We start from the raw sequence: 25398 nt of genomic DNA, 5'->3' as shown, positions 1-25398 counted from the left end.
GTGCAGGGTGCCCGCGCTGCCGAGAGGTGCCTCGAGCAGCTGGCTGCGGTGCCAGAGAGGAAGGAGGCAGGGCTGCTTACAGTCCCACCACCCAGCCCCGGGCTGCAGGAAGGTGCCTCTTTGAACACCTTAGAAGGCTGCGAGCTCTGGAGGGAGAGGGAACGTTCTGCGGGGGGTGCAGCCGGACACAACCGTGTGTGTCTCAGCTCAAGCAATGAGGTGCAAAGCAGGTGCCACCCCCTCATCTCCTGGCCAAGTATGAGCATCAGGACCTGAACCTCTGTGCTCAGGTCCTCTCCTCTTATGAGCAAGTTGCTGGCACACCAAAGATGGGCAATTTGGGGAAGGAGATTAACAGTTTGGACTGGCTTCAGGCACGTGGCAGGTGGAGTTTATCATTCCTCCTGGAAACAGCACTCAGAAGCAAAGGCAACAGCAGGACCCAATTAACCTGGGAGAGAAAGAGGGCAATGGTGGAATCGCCAGTGCTTGAGGATCAGATATAAGTCCCATTGCATTTAACGCAGGCAGCTCTGCGTCTCTGCAGCTGCAAGGTACCCGGTAGCACATCTGGAATGGAGCTGTGGCACTTCCATGCTTGGGGTGGATGCACTTGGACGGTGTCACCTAAAAGCTCTGACAAGGGCTGCTTCTTCAAGGGAAGACAAACAAGATGAAGGCAAACATGTCGCCTTGCTTTTCGTATGTCATATGAAATCTAGAAATTCAGTGTCACACTTAACCCTCTGTGCTTCAGTGCCCTCCTAGAGCCATGACTGCTTTCAAGTCGAGCTCAGCAGAGGCCGTTCTGGCTCCTGATCGGCTCATCTGCGCACAGGATTGTCTGGAGAAGACACGCGGCTCCCGCTGGGTGAGGGTCACGCTGGGCGCTGTCGGCACAGATCTGCTGGGCAGGTTTGTGCAGGTTTGTTCGGACCCGTCCGCCACAGCCACACAAACCGCACCAAGGCCTCCCTTCCCGCGCCCGTCACCGGGCGGTCCCGTACACACACCTGCGGCGCAGACTGGGCTCGTGGGCCGGCAGCGGGGACGGGAAGCGCCGCTGTCGCCTGCAGAGGCTGCCGGCCCCGCCGTGTCCCAGGGCCGCGGGGGCACACGAGTCCGCGCGGACAGGCAACCGGCGCAGGGCGCGTCGGGGCGGCCGCTGCATTCCGCAGCGGTGCCGCCGGAAATAAACTTCCTTTCGAGGTCGAGTTTGGCAAGAATGAGTCCTTGCAAGCATAAAATACCCCTGTGGTCAGTCCTAAACCCAAACCCTCTGGTCTTTCTGCTGCTCATTCTAGAAATACAGAACGTTTCCTGGAAATGCTCTGACGAAAGGTCCCCGACCTGAGGTCTTTCTCTGAACATGCACTTTACACCATCTCAGCAGCTGCCGCGAGGGGCTGGCAGGGCAGGGCCATGGCCCACCCCAAACCCCACAGCAGCCCGGACCCCTCCCTGGGGACAGGGACAGGCCATGGTGGGGACCTGGACAGGCCAAGGCTGGGATGGGGACAGGGACAGGCCACGGTGGGGACCTGGACAGGCCAAGGCTGGGAAGGGGACAGGGACAGGCCACGGTGGGGATGGGGACAAGGACAGACCAAGGCTGGGATGGGGACAGGGACAGGCCACGGTGGGGATGGGGACAAGGACAGACCAAGGCTGGGATGGGGACAGGCCAAGGCAGGGACAGGGACAGACGAAGGCGGGGACAGGGACAGAGCAAAGCTGGGCCGTGCCAGCCTGAGGGCGGGGAAGATCGGCCCGGGGGAGCGGGGGTCGGACGCAGCCCCGGTCAGTGCCCTCCATTGCTGCCCTCAGGGCCCTCAGAGTTGTACAACATGGTGCAACTGCAGCTCCTCGTTTAATCAGATTAACAGCAATTGTTTTACATCAATTAATTATCTGTTACATTTGAGAAGGTTTTGTAACAGCAAAAAGTTTTTGTTTCGAAAAGTATCATGATTAGATCAGAGAAAAGCACCTGTTGCCAGTACCGCTGCGGGGGCTGTGCTCTGACCCTGGCCAGGGGTGCCCGCTCTCTGCTGCGAGACAAAACCTGCGTATGACGCTGTGCGTCATTTTTTGTCACTGACCTTCCAGCGACAGCTGTGCAGCCAGGTGAACACGCCCGTGCTGACCCTCCCAGCGGCAGAACGCAGGTTGTAATTACACCCCAGTAATGTTTGAAACAGAGCGCCTGCAGTGCACTAAGGAAACCCCCAAGTCTGAGACACCTACAGAGAATGAAATGAAAAATGAAAGCTCTGTGCTCCGCGGGCGCAGCAGCGCACACGTGTCTGCGGAGGGACCGGGGAGGGTGGGTGGGAGAGGAATGGGATGGGGAGAGGGTGGGATGGGAGAGGGTGGGTGGGAGAGGAATGGGATGGGGAGAGGGTGGGATGGGAGAGGGTGGGATGGGGAGAGGGTGGGGTGGGAGAGGGTGGGATGGGGAGAGGGTGGGGTGGGAGAGGGTGGGATGGGGAGAGGGTGGGATGGGGAGAGGGTGGGGTGGGAGAGGGTGGGGTGGGGTGGGAGAGGAATGGGATGGGGAGAGGGTGGGTGGGAGAGGAATGGGATGGGGAGACGGTGGGATGGGAGAGGGTGGGATGGGGAGAGGGTGGGATGGGAGAGGGTGGGATGGGGAGAGGGTGGGATGGGAGAGGGTGGGTGGGAGAGGGTGGGATGGGAGAGGGTGGGATGGGGAGAGGGTGGGATGGGAGAGGGTGGGTGGGAGAGGGTGGGATGGGGGCCGCTCCAGAGTGTGGGGTGACCAGGTGCAGGACTGCTACCATGGCATAGGATGCAGCAGAAGTGTCCCCGGTGCCCCTGCAGCGCTGGGTCCTGCTGGCCTGTCCCACCGCTGCGTGACCCCGCTGCTGCTGCCGCTCGTCAGGCACGACGCGTGCATGGAAGCAGCAGCGCACTGTGCAAGCCCTGTCATGAGCTTGTTTGGCAGTACGAAATGGGACACACAGCTGCTTTCCTGCACCAGGGGCTCTCCACGCGGCGTGCACGCCAGGCACAGCGCCAGCCGGAGGAGCTGGGCCGGGGCTGTGGAGGCCAAGGGCAGCGGTGCAGCATCGGGAGCAACGCGCTGTGTCCCTGTGCTGTGGGTGCACGCCAGCAAGGGAAATCGCTACCAAACACACAGCTGTGTGGGCCAGCAAGTAGGGCGGGAGGCTCGGGAGCCCAGTGCCAGAGGCAGGTGCAGGAGAGCCTGGAGCAGAGGAGCTCGTGGGACACAGCAGCCCAACCGCTCGGTGCACAGTCTGTGTGCGGCGCTGGGGACACCGGGGCAGCCACAGCAACCGCGCAGGCTGGCGAAAGCTGCGACACGGCGTACATGTGTGCATACATACGCATGTACACATGCACACGCGCGTGATTTTCACCAAGGGACGGCACCTGGAGCGGGCAGAGAGGGGAAGCAGACTGCGCCGCCGGTGCTGCCTGTGTGTGCACGTGCTGCTGTTCCCATCACGCTGATCTGCGTGGCCGCTGCGTGCACGTCTGTGTCCACGTGCTCTGCGTGCGCGTGTCTGCTTGTGCGCCCGGTGCAGACAGTGCCTGGTCCTGGCTGCTCTGGGTACCCGGTGTGGCAGCAGCTCCCGCTCTGCGCGTTCGGGACGGCTCCTGCCCCGCTCGGCTGTCGGCTCTCCCCTGAAGCCAGAGCTTTCCCCAGCTCTCCACGTCGTGCTTTTCCAGCGACTGGTGACCGACCACTGGTGAGCTGTCCCTGCTGCTCTCTGCGGTCTCCGTGTCCAACCTGCGCCCGCGCTGTCCGAAGCCTTTGCTGTCACCCGTTCCCAAGCACAGCAAGAGACGCTGGCTCACGAGCTGCGCCAGCGCCAGTGCCCGTGATGGTGACAACGGTGCCGCTGGTCTGCCGAGCAGAAACCAACACCTCCAGCATCGCACCAGGCCCAGAAGAGCAGCGGGTCTTGCTAAAACCAGTGAGATTTCCATGGAAGTAAGTTCAACCGAAAGCCGTAAGCTGAGAATTACACATCATAATGACAAAATGTTTGAAAACTAAATTTGCACAGAGGTTTGCTTTCCAGAACAAAGGAAAAATATAGTTACTTGGAAGTCTGTGCTGTTGTTTAAGTGAATACTGCTTGCTCTTCCTATCTGTTGTGAGCATTTGAACTAGAAATAGAAAGCGTGCTGAACTTCGCAGCGTGCTGCATGAGGGTACCAGGGCGCTGAGAACACCTCTCAGTCTCTTGGGTTTGGTTTCTGAAACACACTTTTGCACAGAGGGCATTTTTCCATCAGATGTTGACTTCAGCTCCTTTATCTGCTTTTCCTAAGTCATTTTTATTCATCTTCAGTAACCTGCATGGGAAAATCTTTGAACCGCCGCCATCAGAGCAGCAGGAAAAGCAGTCAGATGCAGAAATGGAGCTTAGAGAATGCCGAATGAAACAGTGATATCCAAAACCACTTACAGGCGAAAAACGTGAAGCAGGGTTTAACTGAACATTCCCATTTCCGGCAAATCCTCCTGCAATTGCATATTCTTGAAAATCTGCAATGCTTGTTGTGTCCTTCCAGGGTGCAAGAAGTTTATTCTAAAATTCAAAGACAGTAAAACAAAGAAACGTGACCACTTGCTGTCCTTGTCAGATCAGAGTAATGAGGAAAACTCCTGTATTAGCTGGTCAGGAAAGAGGCAGCCGGTTCACTACAATCCCCGTAAGAAAGGCACTAAGACTCTGTAAAGTATTGCTGAAAATGCTATTTATTAGAGCTAGCACCATAAAGAGAGGACAGCATTGCTAGTGCTGGGGCCCTCTGGTGCAGGGACACACAAGCCGTGCAGCACCGAACGCTTCCAACCAGCACGCCCGGCAGGTCCCGTGCGGGGAAGGGCTGCCGCTCTGGGCTTCTGGCTGTGACAGGGCCAGTCAGAAGCAGACTGACAGCCATCGGTTGTGCCATCAGACAGGAGCTCTTCAGGAGCTCGTGGCTGCACCCCGGACACGGCGCGTGGTCCAGCGCCGCTCAGCCCGGCCCGGCTGCCGGGGCGCTCAGCGCCGCTGCCAAACCCAGCACTGACCCGGCGCGGCCCTGCCACCGCTCTGCCCCCTCCAAAGCACCCGCTGGCTGGGACTGAAAAATCTGTTTAAACTGTTTAAATCCGCCTGGTAGTTCAGACAAGAGGCTCAGATCTTCCAGGCCGCTCCCCAAAGCTCACAACGTGTTTGTTCCCGGTCTCAGTCACGTCCTTGGCAATCCTCAGCAGGTCCTTCTGACGGTTCATCCCTGTGTCCAGGTCCACTGATTTGGGGCTGCCCAGCCCCTTGCACCCCAGCGGCCGCCGCCTCCTCAGCCGGCTGTGCGCCAGGCGGCCGCGCCTGCGGGCAACGCCGTCCCCTGGCCGCCCCGCAAACACACCACGACCTCCTCCCAGCTCCCCCACCGCGCCTGGCACGGCACAGCCGTCCGTGTGAGCGCTTTGCCCCCATCACCACGGAGCTGCAGCCCCACGGTCCTGCTCACGGAGCCGCAGGGCAGCGGACACGGCACCGGCGCGGCCGTGGGGACACCCGTGCGGCCGCAGCGCTCCCGGCAGGAGCCGCGGGAAGCGGGGTGGGCTGCGTGCTCCGCGGGGACACCCCGCACCCGCGGCCCGGCCCGCGCCGGGAGCAGGGACACGGGGACCCCCGCCCCCCAACACGGGGCCTTCTCCCCAGCGCCGCACCGTCCAGCCCGGAGTCCCGCCCCGGGCCCGGCCCCGAGGCTGCAGCCGCGGCGGCGCTGCCCCGGCGGAGCGGCATCGCCCGCTGTCCGGGAGCAGCGCGGGAGCAGCGCGGGCCCGCGGGCGCTGACCGCCGGCAGACCGCGGGGCCCCTGCCGGCCCCGGCCCGCCGCACCACGGCCCCCGGGCGGGCGGGACCGAGCGGCCCGGGCCCGCGGCCCCAGCGCCGAGCCGCGACGGGGGGCGGCTCCGGCCCCGCCCCCCGGCCCCCGCCCCGCGCTAAGCCACGCCCCCCACCGGCCGCCGCGAGACTCTGGACAGCCAGCCCCCGCCCCCCGCCCCGCGCTGCCAGGGGGCGTGGCGAGCCGCGAGGGGGAGTGGCGAACCCCCAGGGGGCGGGGCGGGGCGCCCCGCGCCTGCGTGATGGCAGCGCCGCCGGGGTCGGGGCCGGAAGCACGAGGCCGGCGGGCGGGGCGCGTGCGCCGCCACTTCCTGCTCGGCGTGTCCCGCGCGGCCGGCGGTGGGTACGTGACGGCGCCGGCCCCGGACCCGGCGCGGCCCCCGCCCCCCGCGCCCCCGCGGGCCCGCCCGCTGCCGGCTCGGCGCGTGCCCCGGCCCCCGCCGCCCCCGTTCGCCGCCCCCGTTCGCCGCTCCGCCGCAGCCCCGCCGTGTGCCCGCGCGGCGCGGCCTGTCCGCCCGGCCCCGGGCCTCCCCCGCAGCGGCGCGGCCGGGCCCAGCGCGGCAGCCCGGCGCTCCTGGCGCTCAGCGGGCGAGCGAGCCCCGCGTCCCTGCGCGTCTGCGCTGCCGCGGGCCCGGCGGGCGCAGCCCCGGCCGTGCGGGCCCGAGCCCGCCCCCGCCGCTCCCGCCGCCGCGGACACCCGGGCCGGCGCTGTGCTCGGGTCACCGGGCTGGGTTCGGTCGTGATCTGAGAAGCAGCAAAGCCATTGATTTGAGCTGAACGTGCTTCCAGAATTGCTGAGGGGAGAAGTCTTCCGACAGGCTTGAAGTAAACTTGAATGTTTTGTTATTTTCCAGGGTTTGGGTGTGGAAGATAGATCCCCGAGGTCTCCTGAAGGTATAGCCTGTCACTAGACATCACTTCCCTCTTCTCCAGAGCTCTCCTTCTCTCCTTTACACTTGTTTGCACCGTATTTAAACAAAGTACAGAAAAGAAACATGTTGTCAAACACACAGTAAGTGAACATAAGAAAAAGTTTTACATCTCGGCATTGAGCAACACACGTTATCCTTGGAATAAATGTGTGGCAAAATTTAGCCAAAAATGACTGATAGCAAACGTCACTGTTAGACCAGCGTCTTGGTGCCGCCTGCCTGTTTTCTTGGCTCCTTAAAGCGGTGACAACAGGCGCAGGATGTGTGTTGCGCTTGTCGGCTCTGCTTGGCGCAGGCCAAGGGCGCTGCGCTGCGCTGCTGCCCGCTGAGCCCGGATCAGATCTGCGTTGCCTTGGGCACAGAAGCACAACACAGGTGAAGGAAAGAGCTGTCTCCTGTCGCCGACCCGTGATAATAGCCGTATATTGCTTTTTAAAAAAATCTGTTCAGATTTGACGTTTGCATACCCTCACAGGGCTGCAAGAAGAGCAACAATGTGATTTTCATTTTGGTGCTGTGCCTCATAACAGTAGTTTTGATTGCTCCCAAAAAGAAGAGTATGCAAACTGATGAAGGGTACAGAAGCAGTTACAGCGGCTGACGTGGAAGATTTCATTAAACTGCAGTGAAACGTTTAAATTCTTTGTCGCTTTCATGCCGGCCGTACCTGTGCAGTGCCTTAACAGCCTGAAGCGTGGGGCAGGCCGTGTGTCACCAGCGTGACCGCGGCCGTCAGGTCTGCTGGTGGCTCCTGCCGTTCTGATGTCCGAGCTGCTCCTTTGGTAGATAATGCGGTTTTAGGGAGTTGCTGGTAATTTCCTCAGAAGACCTTTCTTTCCCATTTTGTTGTTGCTCCTGCCTGCAACAGAGAGTCTGAGGGTGTGTTTTGTCTTTACCTCCTAAACCAGCAAAGAGCGTGTTTGTTGCTGCATTTTCAATGCAGCCTTTGTCATAAAATTTTAGATTCAGCATTACTGCAAAGATCAAGCAGAGAGCAAGTAAGGGAAATATTTGGAATTCCCTGATGATTTGTGGTGGGAATAGTACAGTTATTGGAAAAGTCGTATTTGCAAAGGATGAAAAAGTAATATTTTTGCAAACCCTTTTTTGTTTTATTTTTTGTTTTAAGAAATCTCGGTATTTGAGGTTAAGCAGAACGCACATTTCAAATGGCAAGAGTGGGGCAGAGGAAGGTTATTGTGTGAGCTCTGGAAGGTTTTAGTGGTTGAAAAGGTAAGAGCAGCAGAAGTGATGAAGTGAAGCAGAGGAGAGGAGGAGCTGGTTGGGAGCGGGAATGGTGTGGAAGGACTGGCCCGGGCATCCTCCTGGCACTTGGGCAAAGCCCCTTCTCACTCACGTGACACCTGCGTGTGCCAAACTGCTCCGAAGTTTTGGCTGAACTGCGGTGGTGCTCTGCCCCGCGTCGGACCTGCTGTCCGAGCCGCCGCCGCATCCTCCTGCTGTCCGAGCCGCCGCCGCATCCTCCTGCTGTCCGAGCCGCCGCATCCTCCTGCTGTCCGAGCCGCCGCCGCATCCTCCTGCTGTCCGAGCCGCCGCATCCTCCTGCTGTCCGAACTGCCGCCGCATCCTCCTGCTGTCCGAACTGCCGCCGCATCCTCCTGCTGTCTGAGCTGCCGCTGCATCCTCCTGCTGTCCGAGCCGCCGCCGCATCCTCCTGCTGTCCGAGCCGCGGGAGGCGGGATGGAGGGTGCTGGCCAGCCGTCTTTGTAAATGACCTGGGAGGATGATCTCCTGCCACTTCTAGCTACAGTCATCTGGAGATTTGTTTGGAAGCGGTTAAAAGAAGTTCAGATTGCTGTGACTTTTTTCTTTAGCTCTTTCCTGGAGCTGCTGTTACTTGGGGCCTCCCAGAGGGGCTGTCGGGTACTTTTGAGGGGAGTCGTGCTCTGGGCCCGGGTGGTAACAGGATTGCTCCTGCCTAAGGGATGAGGTCCTCCCGTGGTGCGTCGGTGTGTTGTACTCTCTGCAGCCTGTATCAGATCAGTTACTCTTTGCAGGACTGTTGTTTTTAATGTGCTTTTCGCAGTCAGACGTGTGGGATGTCTCCGTTGTAGTCTAGCTGGTAGCAAAACTGACAGCTGCTCCTAGTCTAAACCTTTCACTGGTGAAATGAAATCTGAATTGCTGAAGGCTGGCAGTCAGATATGCTTTCACTCTGGCAGTATGAAAAACAGGAGAACGTTGTCAGTCGAGCTCCTCTTCCCTTTCCTAGAGGCAGAGTTTTGTCTGCCGTGGTGCCAAACCCCTCTGGTCTGATGCAGCAGGGGCAGCAGCTGCCGCTGAGCCTGGGGGTGGAGAGCAGGGCACGGGACACCCCAGCCTGCGTGGCGATGCTGACGTTTGTTGTTTCTTGTTTCCCAGGGCCTGCCATATGTGCTGAGCAAGAGGAGGAGCCCTTTGCCATCCCGGAGTGCGTGGACCTGAGAGGAGGAGGAGCTGCTGTTGGACCCGAGCTGCGGGGAGGACAGATCAGAGTAAGTGTCGTGTCCTGCTGCCTCTTCCTCCTCTTGCCTTCGTTATGAGGTGTCCGTGAGTCAGGTCCTTGTGTGTCCTTTGACAGCTGTGGCCCCGCAGCCTTGTTGAGCTGCATGTTTCCAGCAGCGGTCATGTACTTCGTGTAACTTCATCCAGGGGATGACAGAGTGGGAAGGAAAGAGTGCTTGAATTCAGTTGGCTTTTTGAGTGTCACTCAAATCGCAGCACGCTTTGGGGGGACCTTTCATTCCCTACATCACTGAAAGTCTCTTTTCTCACGTCATGTAACCACAGATTAATAGTGTAGGTGGGCTTGACTGGAGCCAGCTCTGCTTTTATTCTCACCCCGTAGATGGGAAGAGGCAAAGACCTGTGTGAAGGGGTGGCCCCATGTAAAGCTGAGAGAAATGTTTAAGTACAGGAGCTTTCTTTGATCTGTCAGGAGCTTTCCTGTCTTATATTTTTACTACCTACAACCACAGAGATAACCAGTGTTTTACTTTTTCCTTCTCCCTATGGCAACCAAACATAAATACAACTATGAAATAGACACAATAAACCTATATCACCACATTCTTTCATACTTTATTTGGCATAATAGACGTTATATTTACCTAAGAACCCAGATGAGAGAGGCAGAGTCTAGCAGATACAGACTTATCCAGGTTATCCCTGGGTTACTGCTGCATGTGTCGTGCTGCCAAGCAGAGCTTTGTGTTGTCAGGTGTAAAGGTGTCCAGGAGGCTATAGTCACGGTGTGGACAGGACAGCTTTTAAAACAGATTCTCTGCCCTCCCCTTGGTAAGTGTTAGGACTGCATTTGTACGTTAGAAATCGGCTGTAGGACAGAAGTCAGCTTGAGCGTATTAGGAGACTGTGGAGCTGAGAGGTGCTGGGATGAGCCGGGTTCTGCGGGTCTGGGTGGGACCTCAGCGGGCGCTGGATCAAGTGGGTGAGAGTGAGTGATGTGCGCAGTGATCTGTGCTGGGTGATCCATGCTGATCCGCTGGAGGCCTAAGCAGAGCACGGTACGGCGCGTGGGTTGTCAGTAAGTGTTTGTGTTTTCCCGCTTGTGTGCCCCTGTGTTATGTGGCCTGGTTTTGTTTGCTTCTGTGGGAAAGGTGTGTTCCCCTGTGATCTGACTTCAGGTATACCGGGAACACAGATGAGGCTGAATCCGTCATGATCAGGGAAGGACTCTTGCAGGGTGTGCCCAGAAAGCTGTCAAATGAGGCTTTAGGTTCCTTAAATACCATCATCACACAAATTGCTCATGTATAAGGCTTCCAAATCAAGATCACTTGTGTATCAATGTGTGAAGTTAAACAATACTGTGCCACTTCCTTCCACAACAAATAACTGAGCTCCTTCTGACAGTTTGGGAGTAACTGTAACACAGAAATAGAGACAGATTTTCATATAAAGTATTCACTTTCCTCTCCTCCATGCATGATGTGGCCGTGTAAATGAAATAAAGTGTCCCATGAATTAGGCAGAGTAACTTCAGATGCCTTTGGGAGCTGTGGGGAGCTCTGGAGGAGCCCGTGGGTTGGGGTCACAGGACGCGTCCAGCCCTCTTGACTCCAGACAGGGTGACCTCAAGCAGTTTGCTCAGGGCTGTGTCCCTCTGGGTTTTGAACATCTTCAAGGAAGGAGGGTCCACAGCCTTCCTGGGCATCAGAATAAAGGAGTTTTTTCTTTAAGTGGAATTTCTTGTATTTTGTGTTTTGTGCCTGCTACCTCTTGCCACGGTGCTGGACACCAGTTGGAAGAGTCTGGCTCTGTCTTATTTAGCGCCTCCCATCAGGCATTCACGGGTAATGATGAGATCCCCGAGGCCGAGCGGCCGCAGCTGTCCCAGCCTGCCCTGTCTGACAGTGGCTCCATCCTGCCATTGCTGCAGGGCCCTTTGCTGAGCACTGGGAGCCTGGAGCTCACACCCCAGCTCTGGTCCCGTCAGCGACGACCGGAGCAGAACGGTAACGTCCCTCGGCCCACGGGTGCCGCTCGCCCAGAGTCCAGGAGGCATTTTGTCTGAAAACTGTGTTGTCTTATGGAATCACAGAATGCTTTGGGTTGGAAGGAACCTCCAAAGCCCCCCAGTCCCCTGCCATGACAGGGACATCTTCACCAGCTCAGGGTGCTCAGAGCCCCGTCCAGCCTGGCCTGGGATGTCTCAGGGACGGTTCATCCACCACCGCTCTGGGTACCTGGCACAGGCTCTCAGCACCCTCAGGATCAAAAATCAGAACCAGTCCCATCTCCAGGTCCTGATTTCCGAGCGGTGGGTGTCCAGCCTCTCCTTTCCAGGGGCAGGACTTGGCATTTACCTCTGCTGATCTTCGTGAGGATCCTTTCTGCCCACATCTCAGCCCGCTGAGGCACCGTCGAGTAACAGCACAGCCATCCAGGGTGTCAGCCACTCCTTTTACATTGTCTGCAAGCTTGCTGGGGGTTAACTGTGTCCCACCAGCCAGTTCTTGTCGCACGTTTGTTTAAAAAGCAGTATGGCTGAGTACATGAGAAGGGAAATTGTGGCTTTAGTCGTACATCCACCAGAAAGGCCATTAAGTGTTGTAAATAATTATTGCGGAACTGGTAGCAGTACAGAGGTGTCATAGCTGACGCTGAGCTGGGCGGATGCTGTTTGCAGCTACACCTTACTGAGGTCTAAGACCATTGTAATTGCATTTTCATGGTGTTGTAACTCAGTTTGTTACATCCTGTTGGAACCACGTAACATATCAGTTTGTATGAAGGCTGCAGGTTTGTATACTACCTTTACTGTTCTTTCATCTTTTATGCTGTCTTCAGACCTGAGCTTGTGCCGCGTGTCTGTGTGCTTCTGTACCATAGCCCTGGCGCTTCCCATCACAGGGTTAAGTTCTGAAGCACCAGTTCAGGTGACTCTGCAGCCCGAGTGTAGATAGGCACTGAATACTGAGGAGTGTTGCTTCCCTGCTCTTTCAGGTGTGTATGTAAGATGTTACTTGGTAAAACAAGTTGCAAAGTACCCAGAATTGACACTAGTTGGTGGAATGATCAAAACTGGGATTCAGACACTCATTTGGCTCCCAGCCTGTGCAGGTACCCTGGTTTTGAGCCCAGAATGGTGGGGAGCCGAGGAGGCTGACAGCACATGGAGTACAACTTTCAGAAGCCATAGTACTTCAGGTTAAATCAGTAGTTAAGATTAAACAATGTGCATCCTCAAGTAGCTTTTGCTCTTACGGATTTGAGCACGGATGTCGTAGCTGCTCAGTCTGCTCAGTATTGTCTTCTCCACACAGAGCTCTGTGTCTAACGTTAGCAGTTTTGCAAAGACCAAGGGTACCGTTTGAAAGATAGTTTGGGGCATGCATTCGTGACCATTCTGACACAGCCTTTTGGGTTTTGTTGACACAGGCTACTCGCGTTCCAGAATGTTTGTTGGAGACGAAGACGCTGATGATGCTGAAATGTACGAAGATGAACTTTATCGCGAGGAGTCGTCCAGCGAGAAGAGCGTTGATAGTGAGGTGGAATTTCATCTCTACAGCCAGATCCACTATTCCCAAAATCTTGGAGAAATAAGCACACTGGAAATGGATGAAGAAGACGATGTTGCAGGAGTCCTGGATCATAGTTCAATTCTAACTGAGAAACGCTCCAAAGACAAGAAGAGCACTGAATTAATTGATGGTGGTGTTCAGTTTACAGATGACCCCGAGATCATCGTCTTGTCTGACACACCGGATGAAGACAGTGTTTATAAAAGCAAAGGGAAGAAGTCAACAAGCTCTTCAGCTCGCAGTAGAAGACAAACCCCTCCGGTCTGTTCCACACCACGTCACCCCGGAGCTCCGGGACGTAACGCCCTGAGTCCCACTGCGTCAGCCACAGACGTTCCAAGGGAAAGGAAAAGTACCGGTGGGAAGCCTGACCCAGGTGGTTCTGCTGGAGCTCACACCATCCAAGATGTGTTCATAATAGATGACAGCTCAGAGGAGGACAGCCTGATATCCGAAAGTGATAACGTCGAGAGCTGGATGCTGCTGGGAGTCAGTTCTGATGACAGAGACAAAGATATAATGCTGAACCTCGAGGGCTGTGCAACTCCGGTCAGCGAAGGTCAGTACTTTTTTTAATCACTTATTTATTCTTCTGTATATGGGAGGATTTGTCTGCAACAATACTGATGTCAATGTTTGAAAAGAAAGACAAAAAGAAACCAAATTGGAGTTCTTAACGATGGTTGCAAAACTATGATGAAGGAAATAGCCATTTTTTTATACCATTTCAATACCATTATTTCAGTAGTGTCAGATATGGAAAGAGTGTTTCTGCTGCTAGAAGTTTAGAAGTAATATCAGAATGATTCATGTTGTGGAGTTTACGACTTTCCTGTATTTTTGTATTCTTACGAGCAAATAAGAAGTTGCGGGTGGGCAGGGAGGAGCGGGGGTGAAATACAGAGGGAATACAGCGGTTGCTTATTGTAAACAAAGTGAGTAGAAAAAAAACCCGCCACATTTTGAGGACTGGAGGTGTAAAGGAAATCAGAGGTAGGGACTGCACAACGAGGAAACGACTGATGGAGAGTGCTGCAGGGTAGGGAGGGAACAGGTGTTCGTAACCTGGGAGCAGCGTCGGCGCTCGGTCTGTGCTGAGCTTGCTGCTCTGCCCCAGCCTGCCCGGCGCGGTGCCCCGGCGCGGTGCCCCCGGCGCGGTGCCCTGGCGCGGTGCCCCCGGCGCGGTGCCCCCGGCGCGGTGCCCCCGGCGCGGTGCCCCGGCGCGGTGCCCCCGGCGCTGCCGCGGCGCTGCCAGGCGCTGCCGTGAGCCGGAGCGGAGCGGAGGGGACAGCGCCCGGCGGTTCTGCAGCTGTTGCCGTGGGAGCCCGGCACTTCATGCTCTTGGTCTGAAATGTACTGTAACTTCTTGCATGGATTCTGCACTGAATGATTCAGAGAGATTCCCAACCACCAAGACTAATATCTCATGGTTTGGTATTTTGCAACATATTCTTCTGCATTACTGCGCAGAAAGTTAGTACATGTGATGGTTAGTGAGGTATTTTAGATGTGTGTTTGTAATAATCATACTATGTAATACGTGCTTTGTCACCAGCAACTAAAAACTCTGTGAGATGGTCAGCCGTGCTTTTTCTTGCCCACTGGTTTCCTGAACAGAGGCAGTGTCCAGAAGTGTCCCCTGCCCGCCTGGTCACCACAGAGGGGACACCTTGGAAACACTGCTTTCTGTTTTTTTTCACTTAAACAAGAAGTATACCGTGATTTGACTTGTTGCGCGTGTAAGCGATGTGGGTTTGGGCGCCGGGAGATGAAGGGCTCTGCGGCGCTGGTCTGCAGGCTGCGGTTGCTCGGGTCGGCTGTGCGAGCAGCGCGGCTGTCACGCTGCTGCGGGGCTGATGGAGGGGGGAAGCTGACAAATTGCCTTTGCCATCTTTTCTGGTAAAATGCCTGTTCCTTGCCCGTGACTTTCATTTTTGCTCGGGAGCTGTTCTTGTGTGTGTTCTTGCGTCGCTGCCCGCAGTCCAGACCGTCACGTGCGCGGATCCTGGGGGCTGGTCAGGGCGCCGACGCGCTGGCCCAGCCTCGGGGCTTCAGAACGGTCCCCGGCACAGGCGGTGGCAGAAGCACCAGGTGCCAGGCCAGGACCCCACACAGCCGTGTTGTATTTGGAATTTGTGTATTTTTTTTTTCTCCCTATAATTATTTTAAAATGTGTTTTCTAAGAATTAACATACAGTTGCTAAATTTCATAGTACCTTTCTTTTTCCATTTTCATCTCCTGTCTTTCTTTGAAACTAGAGCTAATTATCTTGTCTTTCTCTTAAATTACTCTGCCTGTTGGGGAGCCAGTGTTTGGTGGCGTGTGGTGACTGCTGGCCACGGATGCAGTTTGTGCATAGCACAGATAATACGTTTTCAGGGTGGAGTATATTCTCTCATGACTGCTGGGCAGGCAGGTGACCTGGGGACACGTGGCGGCGGGGGAGCCGGAGCTGGCGGGACCCACACGGCCCTGTGTGCGCTTTGTGTTGCCTTTCTGAGCGCGGGTGGGTTCGCAGAAAGTCTCCACCTCTGCATGTTTCTTCCAGTTGTGCACAAGCCACTGCCACTGCGTTTGCTGCACCGCGGGCTCCTTGCCCCGGGCGGAGCGGGCTCTGTGCCACGGGCTCTGTGCCCTGGGCGGACCGGGCTCTGTGCCACGGGCTCCGTGCCCCGGGCAGAGCGGGCTCTGTGCCACGGGCTCCGTGCCCCGGGCGGAGCGGGCTCTGTGCCACGGGCTCCGTGCCCTGGGCGGAGCGGGCTCTGTGCCACGGGCTCCATGCCCCGGGCGGAGCGGGCTCTGTGCCACGGGCTCCGTGCCCCGGGCGGAGCGGGCTCTGTGCCACGGGCTCCGTGCCCCGGGCAGAGCGGGCTCTGTGCCACGGGCTCTGTGCCCCGGGCGGAGCGGGCTCTGTGCCGTGGGGTCCCTGCTGTGGGGTCCCTGCTGCTGTGGGGTCTGTGCTGTGGGGTCCGTGCCACCGGGTCCGTGCCACAGGGTCCATGCCGCAGGGTCCGTGCCACGGGGTCTGTGCCGTGGGGTCTGTGCCACGGGGTCTGTGCCGTGGGGTCTATGCCATGCGGTCTGTGCCGCTGGCTCCATGCCGCAGTGTCCGTGCCGCGGGGTCCGCGCAGGGTGGGCTCCGTCCAGACCCCTCTCAAGCACGGCACAGTGCCAGGGAATGGCATCCGGGTGGCTCCGGCACACCGAAGTGTGGTTCAGCTGCTCTGTTTCTGACGTGGGTGGTGATGGGGATGCAGAGACACAGGCTGAAAACAAATCAGTGCTGCACGTATCTGTGTGTGTAGTGATAGACCGAAACAGCATCAAAACAGTTGTAGGGAACAAAAGCCATCAGTCTTCCTTACGTAAAGTAACTGTAATTTCTTTATTGAGCTTACACAGCACTGTATCTCTGTTTCTATAAAGGACTTCTTTGCCTAAATGTAAACATAAAAAATTTAAATCCAAAGGAAGAAATGCGTTTTAAATATACCTGTTGGCAAATTATCCTCTCAAAGATATTATCTTCTAATTCATTTAAATTATTTTGAGCTATGCACAGTTCTGTTTTCAGGATTTCTAAGGAATGAGACCAAGGATTTAGCTGACTGCAGGGTATGTAAATCCCGGTTTTAGGGCTTGCAGTACCAGCTCGCGTGGACGTGTAGGGTGCGGGGCTTCCCTTTCCCTCTCCCCCAGTGCCGCCTGTGCCTGTGCCGACGGGACGGCCTCCCAGGACAGTGTCCTGGCGTGTCTGGTGTCCAGTTTGCTTCACACTAAACAGGAAGCTGAAATATGAGCGATTCTCTGGCTGTGAGAGTTGCCGGTTGTGTCAGTCGTTTGGTGAGTCTGGGACCCAGAAATAGAGATGCTGAGGTTCCACTGGCGTCAGAAATCCTCGAAGAAAGGAATTAAGCTTGTTTCTGTATTCTGTTATCTTCTCTACATCTTACTTGCCTGCACTGCTCTTGTCTACAGCCTCCTTATTTTCAATATTCTCTATAAACAAATAAGACTTCCTTGGTGCCTCCAGTGCAGAGTCTTCTTCCCGTGTGGCCCTCTGCTCTCCGTCACCACCGTCTGCCGTGGCAGACAGATGTCACTGTGCCTTGGGTAACCAGCTCTGGGTCCCAATGGTAAATCCAGGTTTGCCTCTACCCTTTTGTCTTCAGGTGACATCTTGGAAATAAACCCTGCTGTTCAGCGCAGAGCTCAACACGTCTCCCTGTCCCGCCCTCTTTGCAGGTGGCTCTAGACGCCTTTCACGTTTTATTTTTGCTCGTCTAACGTTGAGCAGCGCTGTATCTGTAAAGCAGCACTTTTCCTCCTGCGCCTGCCGGCTTCACCGCACGCACAGCTGGTGGCAGCCTCCTGTTACCTGGGATGTGCAGCGGGTGCTGGCGTTCTAGTTTCACACGGAGGTACCGGGGCGGTGTGTGCGGTGTGCGCGGTGTGCGTGGTGTGTGCAGTCCCCACGGTGTGTGCAGTGCCCGCGGTGTGCGCGGTGTCCATGGACGGTGTGCGCGGTGTGTGCAGTGCCCGCGGTGTACGCGGTGTGTGCGGTGTCCACGGTGTGCGTGGTATGCGCGATGTGCGTGGTGTGTGCAGTCCCCGCGGTGTGCGTGGTGTGTGCGGTGTGCGCGGTGTGCGCAGTGCCTGCGGTGTGCGCGGTGTGTGCAGTGTCCGCGGTTGGTGTGCGCGGTGTGTGCAGTGCCCGCGGTGTGCGCGGTGTGTGCGGTGTCCGCGGTCGGTGTGCGTGGTGTGTGCAGTGCCCGCGGTGTGCGCAGTGCCTGCGGTGTGCGCGGTGCGTGTGGTGTGCGCGGTGCGTGTGGTGTGTGCATTGCCCGTGGTGCGTGCAGTGCCCGTGGTGTGTGCAGTGCCCGCGGTGTGTGCAGTGCCCGGGGTGTGTGCAGTGCCTGCGGTGTGTGTGGTGTCCGCGGTCGGTGTGCGCGGTGTGTGCAGTGCCCGTGGTGTGTGTGGTGTGTGCGGTGTGTGCAGCACCCGCGGCGTGTGCAGTGCCCACGGTGTGTGTGGTGTGTGCAGTGCCTGGGGTGTGCGCGGTGTGTGCAGTGTCAGTGGTCGGTGTGCACGGTGTGTGCAGCGCCCGTGGTGTGCGCAGTGCCCGCGGCATGTGCAGTGCCCGTGGTGTGCGCGGTGTGCACGGCGTGTGCAGTGCCCGCGGTGTGCGCGGTGCCCGCGGTCTGTGCAGTGCCCGCGGTGTGCACAGTGCCTGCGGTGTGCGCGGTGTGTGCAGTGCCCACGGTGTGCACAGTGCCCGCGTTGTGTGCAGTGCCTGCGGTGTGCGCGGTGTGTGCAGTGCCCACGGTGTGCACAGTGCCCGCGTTGTGTGCAGTGCCTGCGGTGTGCGAGGTGCCCGCGGCATGTGCAGTGCCCGTGGTGTGCGCGGTGTGCACGGCGTGTGCAGTGCCCGCGGTGTGTGCGGTGCCCGCGGTGTGTGCAGTGCCCGCGGCGTGTGCAGTGCCCGTGGTGTGCGCGGTGTGCGCAGTGCCCGCGGTGTGCGCAGTGCCCGCGGTGTGTGCAGTGCCTGCGGTGTGCGCGGTGTGCGCAGTGCCCGCGGCATGTGCAGTGCCCGCGGTGTGCGCAGTGCCCACGGTGGTGCGCGGTGTGTGCAGCGCCCGTGGTGTGCGCAGTGCCCGTGGTGTGCGCAGTGCCCGCGGTGTGTGCAGCGCCCGCGGTGTGCGCGGTGCCCGCGGTGTGTGCAGTGCCTGCGGTGTGCGTGGTGTGTGCGGTGTGCGCAGTGCCTGCGGTGTGCGCAGTGCCCGCGGTGTGTGCAGTGCCCGCGGTGTGCCCGGTGTGTGCAGTGCCTGCGTTGTGTGCAGTGCCCGCGGTGTGCGCGTTGTGTGCAGCGCCCACGGTGTGCGCAGCGCCCGTGGTGTGTGCAGTGCCCGCGGTGTGCCCGGTGTGCGCAGCGCCCGTGGTGTGCGCAGCGCCCGCGGTGTGCGCAGCGCCCGCGGTGTGCGCAGTGCCCGTGGTGTGCGCAGTGCCCGCGGTGTGTGCAGTGCCCGCGGTGTGCGCGGTGTGTGCAGTGCCCGCGGTGTGCGCAGCGCCCGTGGTGTGTGCAGTGCCTGCGGTGTGCGTGGTGTGCGCGGTGTGCACGGTGCCCTGGCCGTGCTGTTCTGGTGAGGTTGTGCATAGCTCCCGCAGAGCTGAAGAGCGGTGACCACCTACCCCCGCGTGTCACCTGTCCCCCTCGCCACCTGGGCTTTCCTTGGTGGCATTTGGAAACGCGTGTGCTGCTGCTGCTGGGTACTTTGCAGAACGTGTCCTGCCTGCTTCACGTGGTGTTTGAAAACAGGTAATTCAGGAAATCTAGGTCTTTGGTATCATTTGCCTGATTTTCAAAACGTCTGGAGTCCAGGAGAGAGTGTGCAAAGAGAATTGTTGGAAACTGTACAGTGCACTAAATGTAGCGATTTCCTCTTCAGTGCCGGAGTCTCCGGGTGTCTGAAGGAGGGTGCTCCCCTCCCACCCCGTCCTCCACTTGCAATAAGAGTATATATGATAAGAACGTTAATCTCCTGTAGTTGGAAGTCTTTCATCCATCCCTTCATTAACAGCTTCCATTTAACGTATTTCCTCTCCCGTGGAGAGCTGCAATCCTAATCTCTGTACAACACACACTGTGCGGGTTTGTGCAACACACACTGTGCGGGTTTGTGCAACACACGCCATGTGGGTTTGTGCAACACACGCCGTGCGGGTTTGTGCAACACACGCCGTGCGGGTTTGTACAACACACACTGTGCGGGTTTGTGCAACACACGCCGTGCGGGTTTGTACAACACACACTGTGCAGGTTTGTTCCAGGGATGGGGGTCTGAACCCCGGGTTTGTACAACACACACCCTGTGGGTTTGTGCAACACACGCTGTGCCGGTTTGTGCAACACACGCCGTGCCGGTTTGTACAACACATGCTGTGCCGGTTTGTGCAACACACACTGTGCAGGTTTGTTCCAGGGGTGGGGGTCTGAACCCCGGGTGCGTACAACACATGCTATGCAGGTTTGTACAACACACGCTGTGCGGGATGTTGCGGTGGCGGGGCTTTGAATCCCGGTTTGTACAACACATGCCGTGCAGGTTGTTGCAGGGGCGGAGGTTTGAATCCTGGGTTTGTACAACACAGCCATGCGGGTTGTTGCGGGGTCAGGTGTTTGTACAAGACAGCCATGCAGGTTGTTGCGGGGGCGGGGGTTTGCACAACACAGCCATGCGGGTTGTTGCGGGGGCGGGGGTTTGTACAACACACGCCGTGCAGGTTGTTGCAGGGGCGGGGGTGTGTACAACACAGCCGTGTGGGTTGTTGCGGGGATGGGGGTGTGTACAACACAGCTGTGCGGGTTGTTGTGGGGGCGGGGGTTTGTACAACACAGCCATGCAGGTTGTTTCAGGGGCGGGGGTTTGTACAACACACGCTGTGCAGGTTGTTGCGGGGTGGGTGTGTGTACAACACAGCCGTGCGGGTTGTTGCGGGGTGGGTGTGTGTACAACACAGCCGTGCGGGTTGTTGCGGGGTGGGGGTGTGTACAACACAGCCGTGCGGGTTGTTGCGGGGTGGGGGTGTGTACAACACAGCCGTGCGGGTTGTTGCGGGGGTGGGTGTGTGTACAACACACGCTGTGCAGGTTGTTGCAGGGGTGGGGGTGTGTACAACACAGCCGTGCGGGTTGTTGCGGGGGCGGGGGTGTGTACAACACACGCTGTGCAGGTTGTTGCAGGGGTGGGTGTGTGTACAACACAGCCGTGCGGGTTGTTGCGGGGTGGGTGTGTGTACAACACAGCCGTGCGGGTTGTTGCGGGGTGGGTGTGTGTACAACACAGCCGTGCGGGTTGTTGCGGGGTGGGTGTGTGTACAACACAGCCGTGCGGGTTGTTGCGGGGTGGGTGTGTGTACAACACAGCCGTGCGGGTTGTTGCGGGGTGGGTGTGTGTACAACACAGCCGTGTGGGTTGTTGCGGGGTGGGTGTGTGTACAACACAGCCGTGCGGGTTGTTGCGGGACAGCCGCTGGCGCAGCCGGGTCTCGGGGTGTCCTCGGGCGCGCGGCGGCAGCGCAGAACTCGGCCGGGGCTGCGGGGTCTCGCGAGATATTTGTCAGTCTGAGCTGCCTGAATAGGTAAAGTAACTCTGGTGTTCCCTAGCAGTTTGCCTCTGGAATTTGGCAAAGTACAACTATTTTTCATCTTCTCTGTTGAAGTGAGTCATGAAATGAAGCAAGTACCCAAAAGGCAAATAATTTCAATTGATGCATGGGGTTTTATGTCCACTTTTGCTGTTGCTGTCCTGTAAAACTGCCCTGTACAAAAAGGAATAGTGAACAAAAAATTGAGTGCAAGCTAGTGTTTCCAAACCATTTCTTAGTTATTTTGGCATCCATTTCCGTCTCGTTTTCCAGGTGCAGAGGTCTCGTTCCGCACTCATTTTCATCCTTAGTAATCAAGTCTCTCATTTAGTCAAATAAACCATAGGAAAAATGCGCCTGCAAAAAGGGGATTTGAACATTTAGTGAATGAACCCATGACAAAAATACATGCCTAAATGAGAAAAAGAAGGAAACGCCCTTTGTTAAGTGTTGGTGTTTTAAATGGCTTCTGGGTGTATCGGTCACTGTTCCCCTGACTGAGGCACTACAGAAATTCACCACTGGCCACATCTGTATGTTTTCCTGTCTGTGCTGTTAATTAATTAACTAATTTTCAGCCCAACCTTTGCAAGATAAAGAACGTTTTTGTTCTGGAGTCCTGATATTTGTGGGGCCAGCATTTTCTACAAAAATGTCTGCAAGACATTTGCAATTATGTCCGGCCACAGAAACGCTGTTTAAATGACCAAAGCTCCCGTGGTTTTTGGATGCTGAGGCTGTGGAACCACAGAGTTCAATTTCAGCGAAAGCTGCTTTCAAAAGTAAAAAAGATTTCCTGGTGAAAATCAGTTTATCAATTGAAATATTTCTGTTATCGATACATAATGGTGTGTGCGGCATTTCTTAAAAGGAGCAAGACTGTTTCCTGCACAAGTTTCGACGTCGAAAAAGCCCAAAGCCCCTGGCTGGGCTGGCGGGGGCTGCGGGGACGGGGAACACGGGACAGACCGGCGCGCAGACCCGCCGTGCGACGTGACCGGAGAGCGGCCTGAGCTGGTGTGAGCTGGTGTGAGCTGGCGTGAGCTGGCGTGAGCCGGAGAGCTGGTGTGAGCTGGTGTGAGCTGGTGTGAGCTGGCGTGAGCTGGTGTGAGCCGGAGAGCTGGTGTGAGCTGGTGTGAGCTGGTGTGAGCTGGTGTGAGCTGGTGTGAGCCGGAGAGCTGGTGTGAGCTGGTGTGAGCTGGCGTGAGCTGGTGTGAGCTGGTGTGAGCTGGTGTGAGCTGGTGTGAGCCGGAGAGCTGGTGTGAGCTGGTGTGAGCTGGCGTGAGCTGGTGTGAGCTGGTGTGAGCTGGGGGAACTGGGCTGGGCTGTGCCCAGGCTGTGCCCGGTGCTGGTGCTTTGCCTGGTGCTGGTGCTGTGCCTGGTGCTGGTGCTGTGCCCGGTGCTGGTGCTGGTGCTGTGCCCGGTGCCGGTGCTGCTGGTGTGCCCGGTGCCGGTGCAGTGCCCCGGCGTCACGGCGTTGGTCCCTGTGTGCCGGCGCTGCCGCAGCCTCCCCCCGCGGGCGCGCGGCTCTCTGTGACCTGCGGCTTTCCTTCGCGCTCCCTTGTCTGGAGCCCCCGCGTTGCCTGGGGGGTACCAGTGCTCTGTGCATCGGTTACTGCAGCAGAATGTGCCCCGGGGCGGCAGTGAGCGCTGGGAATCCACCTGCCGTTTGGAAGATACAGCGCATGCATATGGATATTTTGATTAAGGAAAAAACCTCAATCTTCTGTACTGTGTAATGTGGATACACTTGAATCTCTTGATTATTTAAGAAAAAAATTAATAAAACTAATAAAGTTCCTCTGCAAATCTGAAGAGATCCAGAGTAAGTGTACCTGCAACCCGAGCCGGCCCTTTTATCTGCACGGATTTCCCCGCTATTGTGGACCCTGCCTCTAATTTAAATTTCCCATGGCTTTGGATTGCTGACTAGGTTTTCTGCAAGAGTGCCCATGCTTACATGGTCATATATTCTGGGTGGCTTTTTTACTTCTTTTCTCTTTTTTTTGCTGTTCTGTTGATTGTTATAGGGCGAATATTTTTCCACTTCTGTCATCAGTTTGATCTTTCTTCCTTGTCCCTGTTTCTTTGGGTTTTTTACAGGTGGGGAAAAACTCTCAAATTGCTATTGAATTTTTGAAGACTGATGGGAAGCTGATTTAATTCTTCTGAAGGAGAAGTTCAAGACTTTTAAGTAATTACAAAATGCAACAGAGAATATACTGAGGACAAAGAATTTCAGGGTTTAAAAAGAGAAAAAGTATATTTTGAGCTGGGCTGCAAAGGGCCACGAATCATGCAGATATGTGTGTGGAGTAAGCTCGGAAAAAGTTTATATTAGCGAATTTCAACCAGAATAAAATTCTAGAGAAGGACCAATGGAAGGGATGAAATGGGGCGTTGTTAATGTTTTGTTACGTCTCCCTGTCCATAGTAGCACCCAGTGGAAGCGTTTGTGTGTTTGAAGCTGTGGGCAAAACTGGCATTCAGAGGACATAGAAGGATGGCACATGGTTCATCTCCCGGGCCCTCGGCCGTGACCGGCACGCTGGTGGGGAAACGGGCCGGTTTCGCGGTGGGGAACTCGCTGCTCGCCGAGGGGTGGACGGTGCCGGTGCCGGTGCTGTGCGGCCAGCGCCGTCGTGTCCGGGGCTGCCCGACGGAGAACACAGAAACCGTACACCGCGGTGCCCCACGGGACCGCTCTGGTGAGAGCTGGAGTGCCGTGGCTCTCTCCTGTTTGATCTGGAGAGGAGACGCAAGCACGCCCATAGACTGTTCGAATATCCGTGCGAATGCAGGTATGTGCGTGTCTGTGACACAAGCTGCCGAGCCCCGGAATGGTTATAGTGCTTGTCTCTGTACACTGTTAATGTGTGTAAGTTATATTTCTAGTGTTAGGGCTGATAAGCATTGTCTGCCTTCCGTGACTGCATTTCACGCAGGCTGATCCTCCTCCGGTGGTTCTTGCCGATGAGTGGGATTGCGGCAGGCAGCGCGTCGGTGCCAGTGCCATGTCGGTGCCAGTGCCATGTCGGTGCCAGTGCCATGTTGGTGCCAGTGCCATGTCGGTGCCAGTGCCATGTCGGTGCCAGTGCCATGTTGGTGCCAGTGCCATGTCGCCGGTGCCAGTGCCATGTCGGTGCCACATCGGTGCCAGCCCGGCGCTGCTCCCTGGGCACTGGCGCAGCTCTGGCTCCACCTGTAACCGGGAGAGTGCCTGGGCTGGCGTGGCTGCTCTCCGCAGAGCCTGTGGGTGCTGGTGCCGCACGGCCCCGGCGGTGCCGGTGAGCGGGGCAGCCGGCCGCGGTGGTGCAGCGCCCAGGGCCCAGCTCGTGCGCCCAGGGTTTGCAGAACAGCCGCACTGCCCATGGAAGGGCCGTGTTTTGCAGCTGTTGAATTTAGCTGCAAGGTGTTTCTTTCTATGTGAATTTTCTTTAGCACCAGGAAGGTTTCCCTTCTGCCAGACCCAGACCCGCTCACTCGCTGTGGTGTTGGTTACGTGTGTCTGTTTTTCCTCTGATACTCTTGCTAATGTCTCTGATTTTACATTGTGTGCAGCAGTGCCGAGTACTTTGAATAGGTCACGGGAGACAATGGCGGTGTTAGAAGTGAGAAAATAACACAATGGAGGCTCTTTGTGTTCAGCAGAGCTGCTCGTGGTGATGTGGTGGTGTATGGCTGATGTTACGGAGCGGTGAAGCCACGGCTCACGTGCTGCATAAAACCATATGCACAGAACTGGCTACCAGGATGCGTTTTGTCACCAGTTTGGTGCTAGTTCTGTGGGTTCCTTTGCTGTACAGGGTCAGGTTTGATGTGTGGGGGTTGTTTTTGTCCCATTTGGCCACGTTTGCAGTGCAGGTCATGGGAATACACGCGCAGACACTGACGAGGCCGGTTGGACACGGCAGATACGGGCGCCAGGCACAAAACAAATCTGCTCCAAGCGCAGATTCAGCTGTGTGCAGGGCTGTTCCGCGTGTCGTGGGGTTGTTCTGCGTGTCGTGGGGCTGTTTGTGCATGTCGTGGGGTTGTTTGTGCATGTTGTGGGTTGTTTGTGTGTGTCGCAGACTGTTGTGCTTGTCGTGGGGTTGTTCTGTGTGTCGTGGGGCTGTTTGCATGTCATGGGGCTGTTTGTGCGTGTTGTGGGGTTGTTTGTGTGTGTTGCAGGCTGTTGCGCTTGTTGTGAGGCTGTTTCCCCATGTTGCGGTGCTGTTTCCATGTATTGCAGGCTGTTTCCACGTGTCGTGGGGCTGTTTGTATCGTGTCACGGGGTTCTTTCTGCATGTTGTGGGGTTGTTTCCTGTGTCGCGAGGTTGTTTCCACATGTCGCGGGGTTGTTTCTGCGTGTCGTGGGCTTGTTTCCATGTGTCGTG

General features: G+C 57.0%; 1 protein-coding gene across 6 annotated transcripts in view; it reads left to right on the top strand.

Annotated features, from left to right (window-relative positions):
- Nucleotides 1-6152: 6152 nt before the first annotated feature.
- The window catches only part of ZCCHC7 (zinc finger CCHC-type containing 7), a 143660-nt gene continuing 124414 nt past the window's right edge, over nt 6153-25398 (top strand). For 3 of the 6 annotated variants that reach the window (XM_065046605.1, XM_065046606.1, XM_065046600.1), the window contains exons 1-4: nt 6153-6237; nt 6749-6788; nt 9209-9321; nt 12728-13432. In XM_065046605.1, the coding sequence (XP_064902677.1) occupies nt 12745-13432 (688 nt within the window). In that variant the 5' untranslated portion in view covers nt 6153-6237; nt 6749-6788; nt 9209-9321; nt 12728-12744. Of the gene's footprint in view, nt 6238-6748; nt 8789-9208; nt 9322-12727; nt 13433-25398 lie in introns of all 6 variants that reach the window. The other 3 variants (XM_065046604.1, XM_065046603.1, XM_065046601.1) reach the window with 3 other exon arrangements.

The sequence above is a fragment of the Columba livia genome, chromosome Z (genome assembly GCF_036013475.1).
Source record: "Columba livia isolate bColLiv1 breed racing homer chromosome Z, bColLiv1.pat.W.v2, whole genome shotgun sequence".
Taxonomy (NCBI): Eukaryota; Metazoa; Chordata; class Aves; order Columbiformes; family Columbidae; genus Columba; species Columba livia.
The sequence above is the reverse complement of the archived record's forward strand: the minus strand, read 5'-3'. Positions and strand labels throughout refer to the sequence as shown.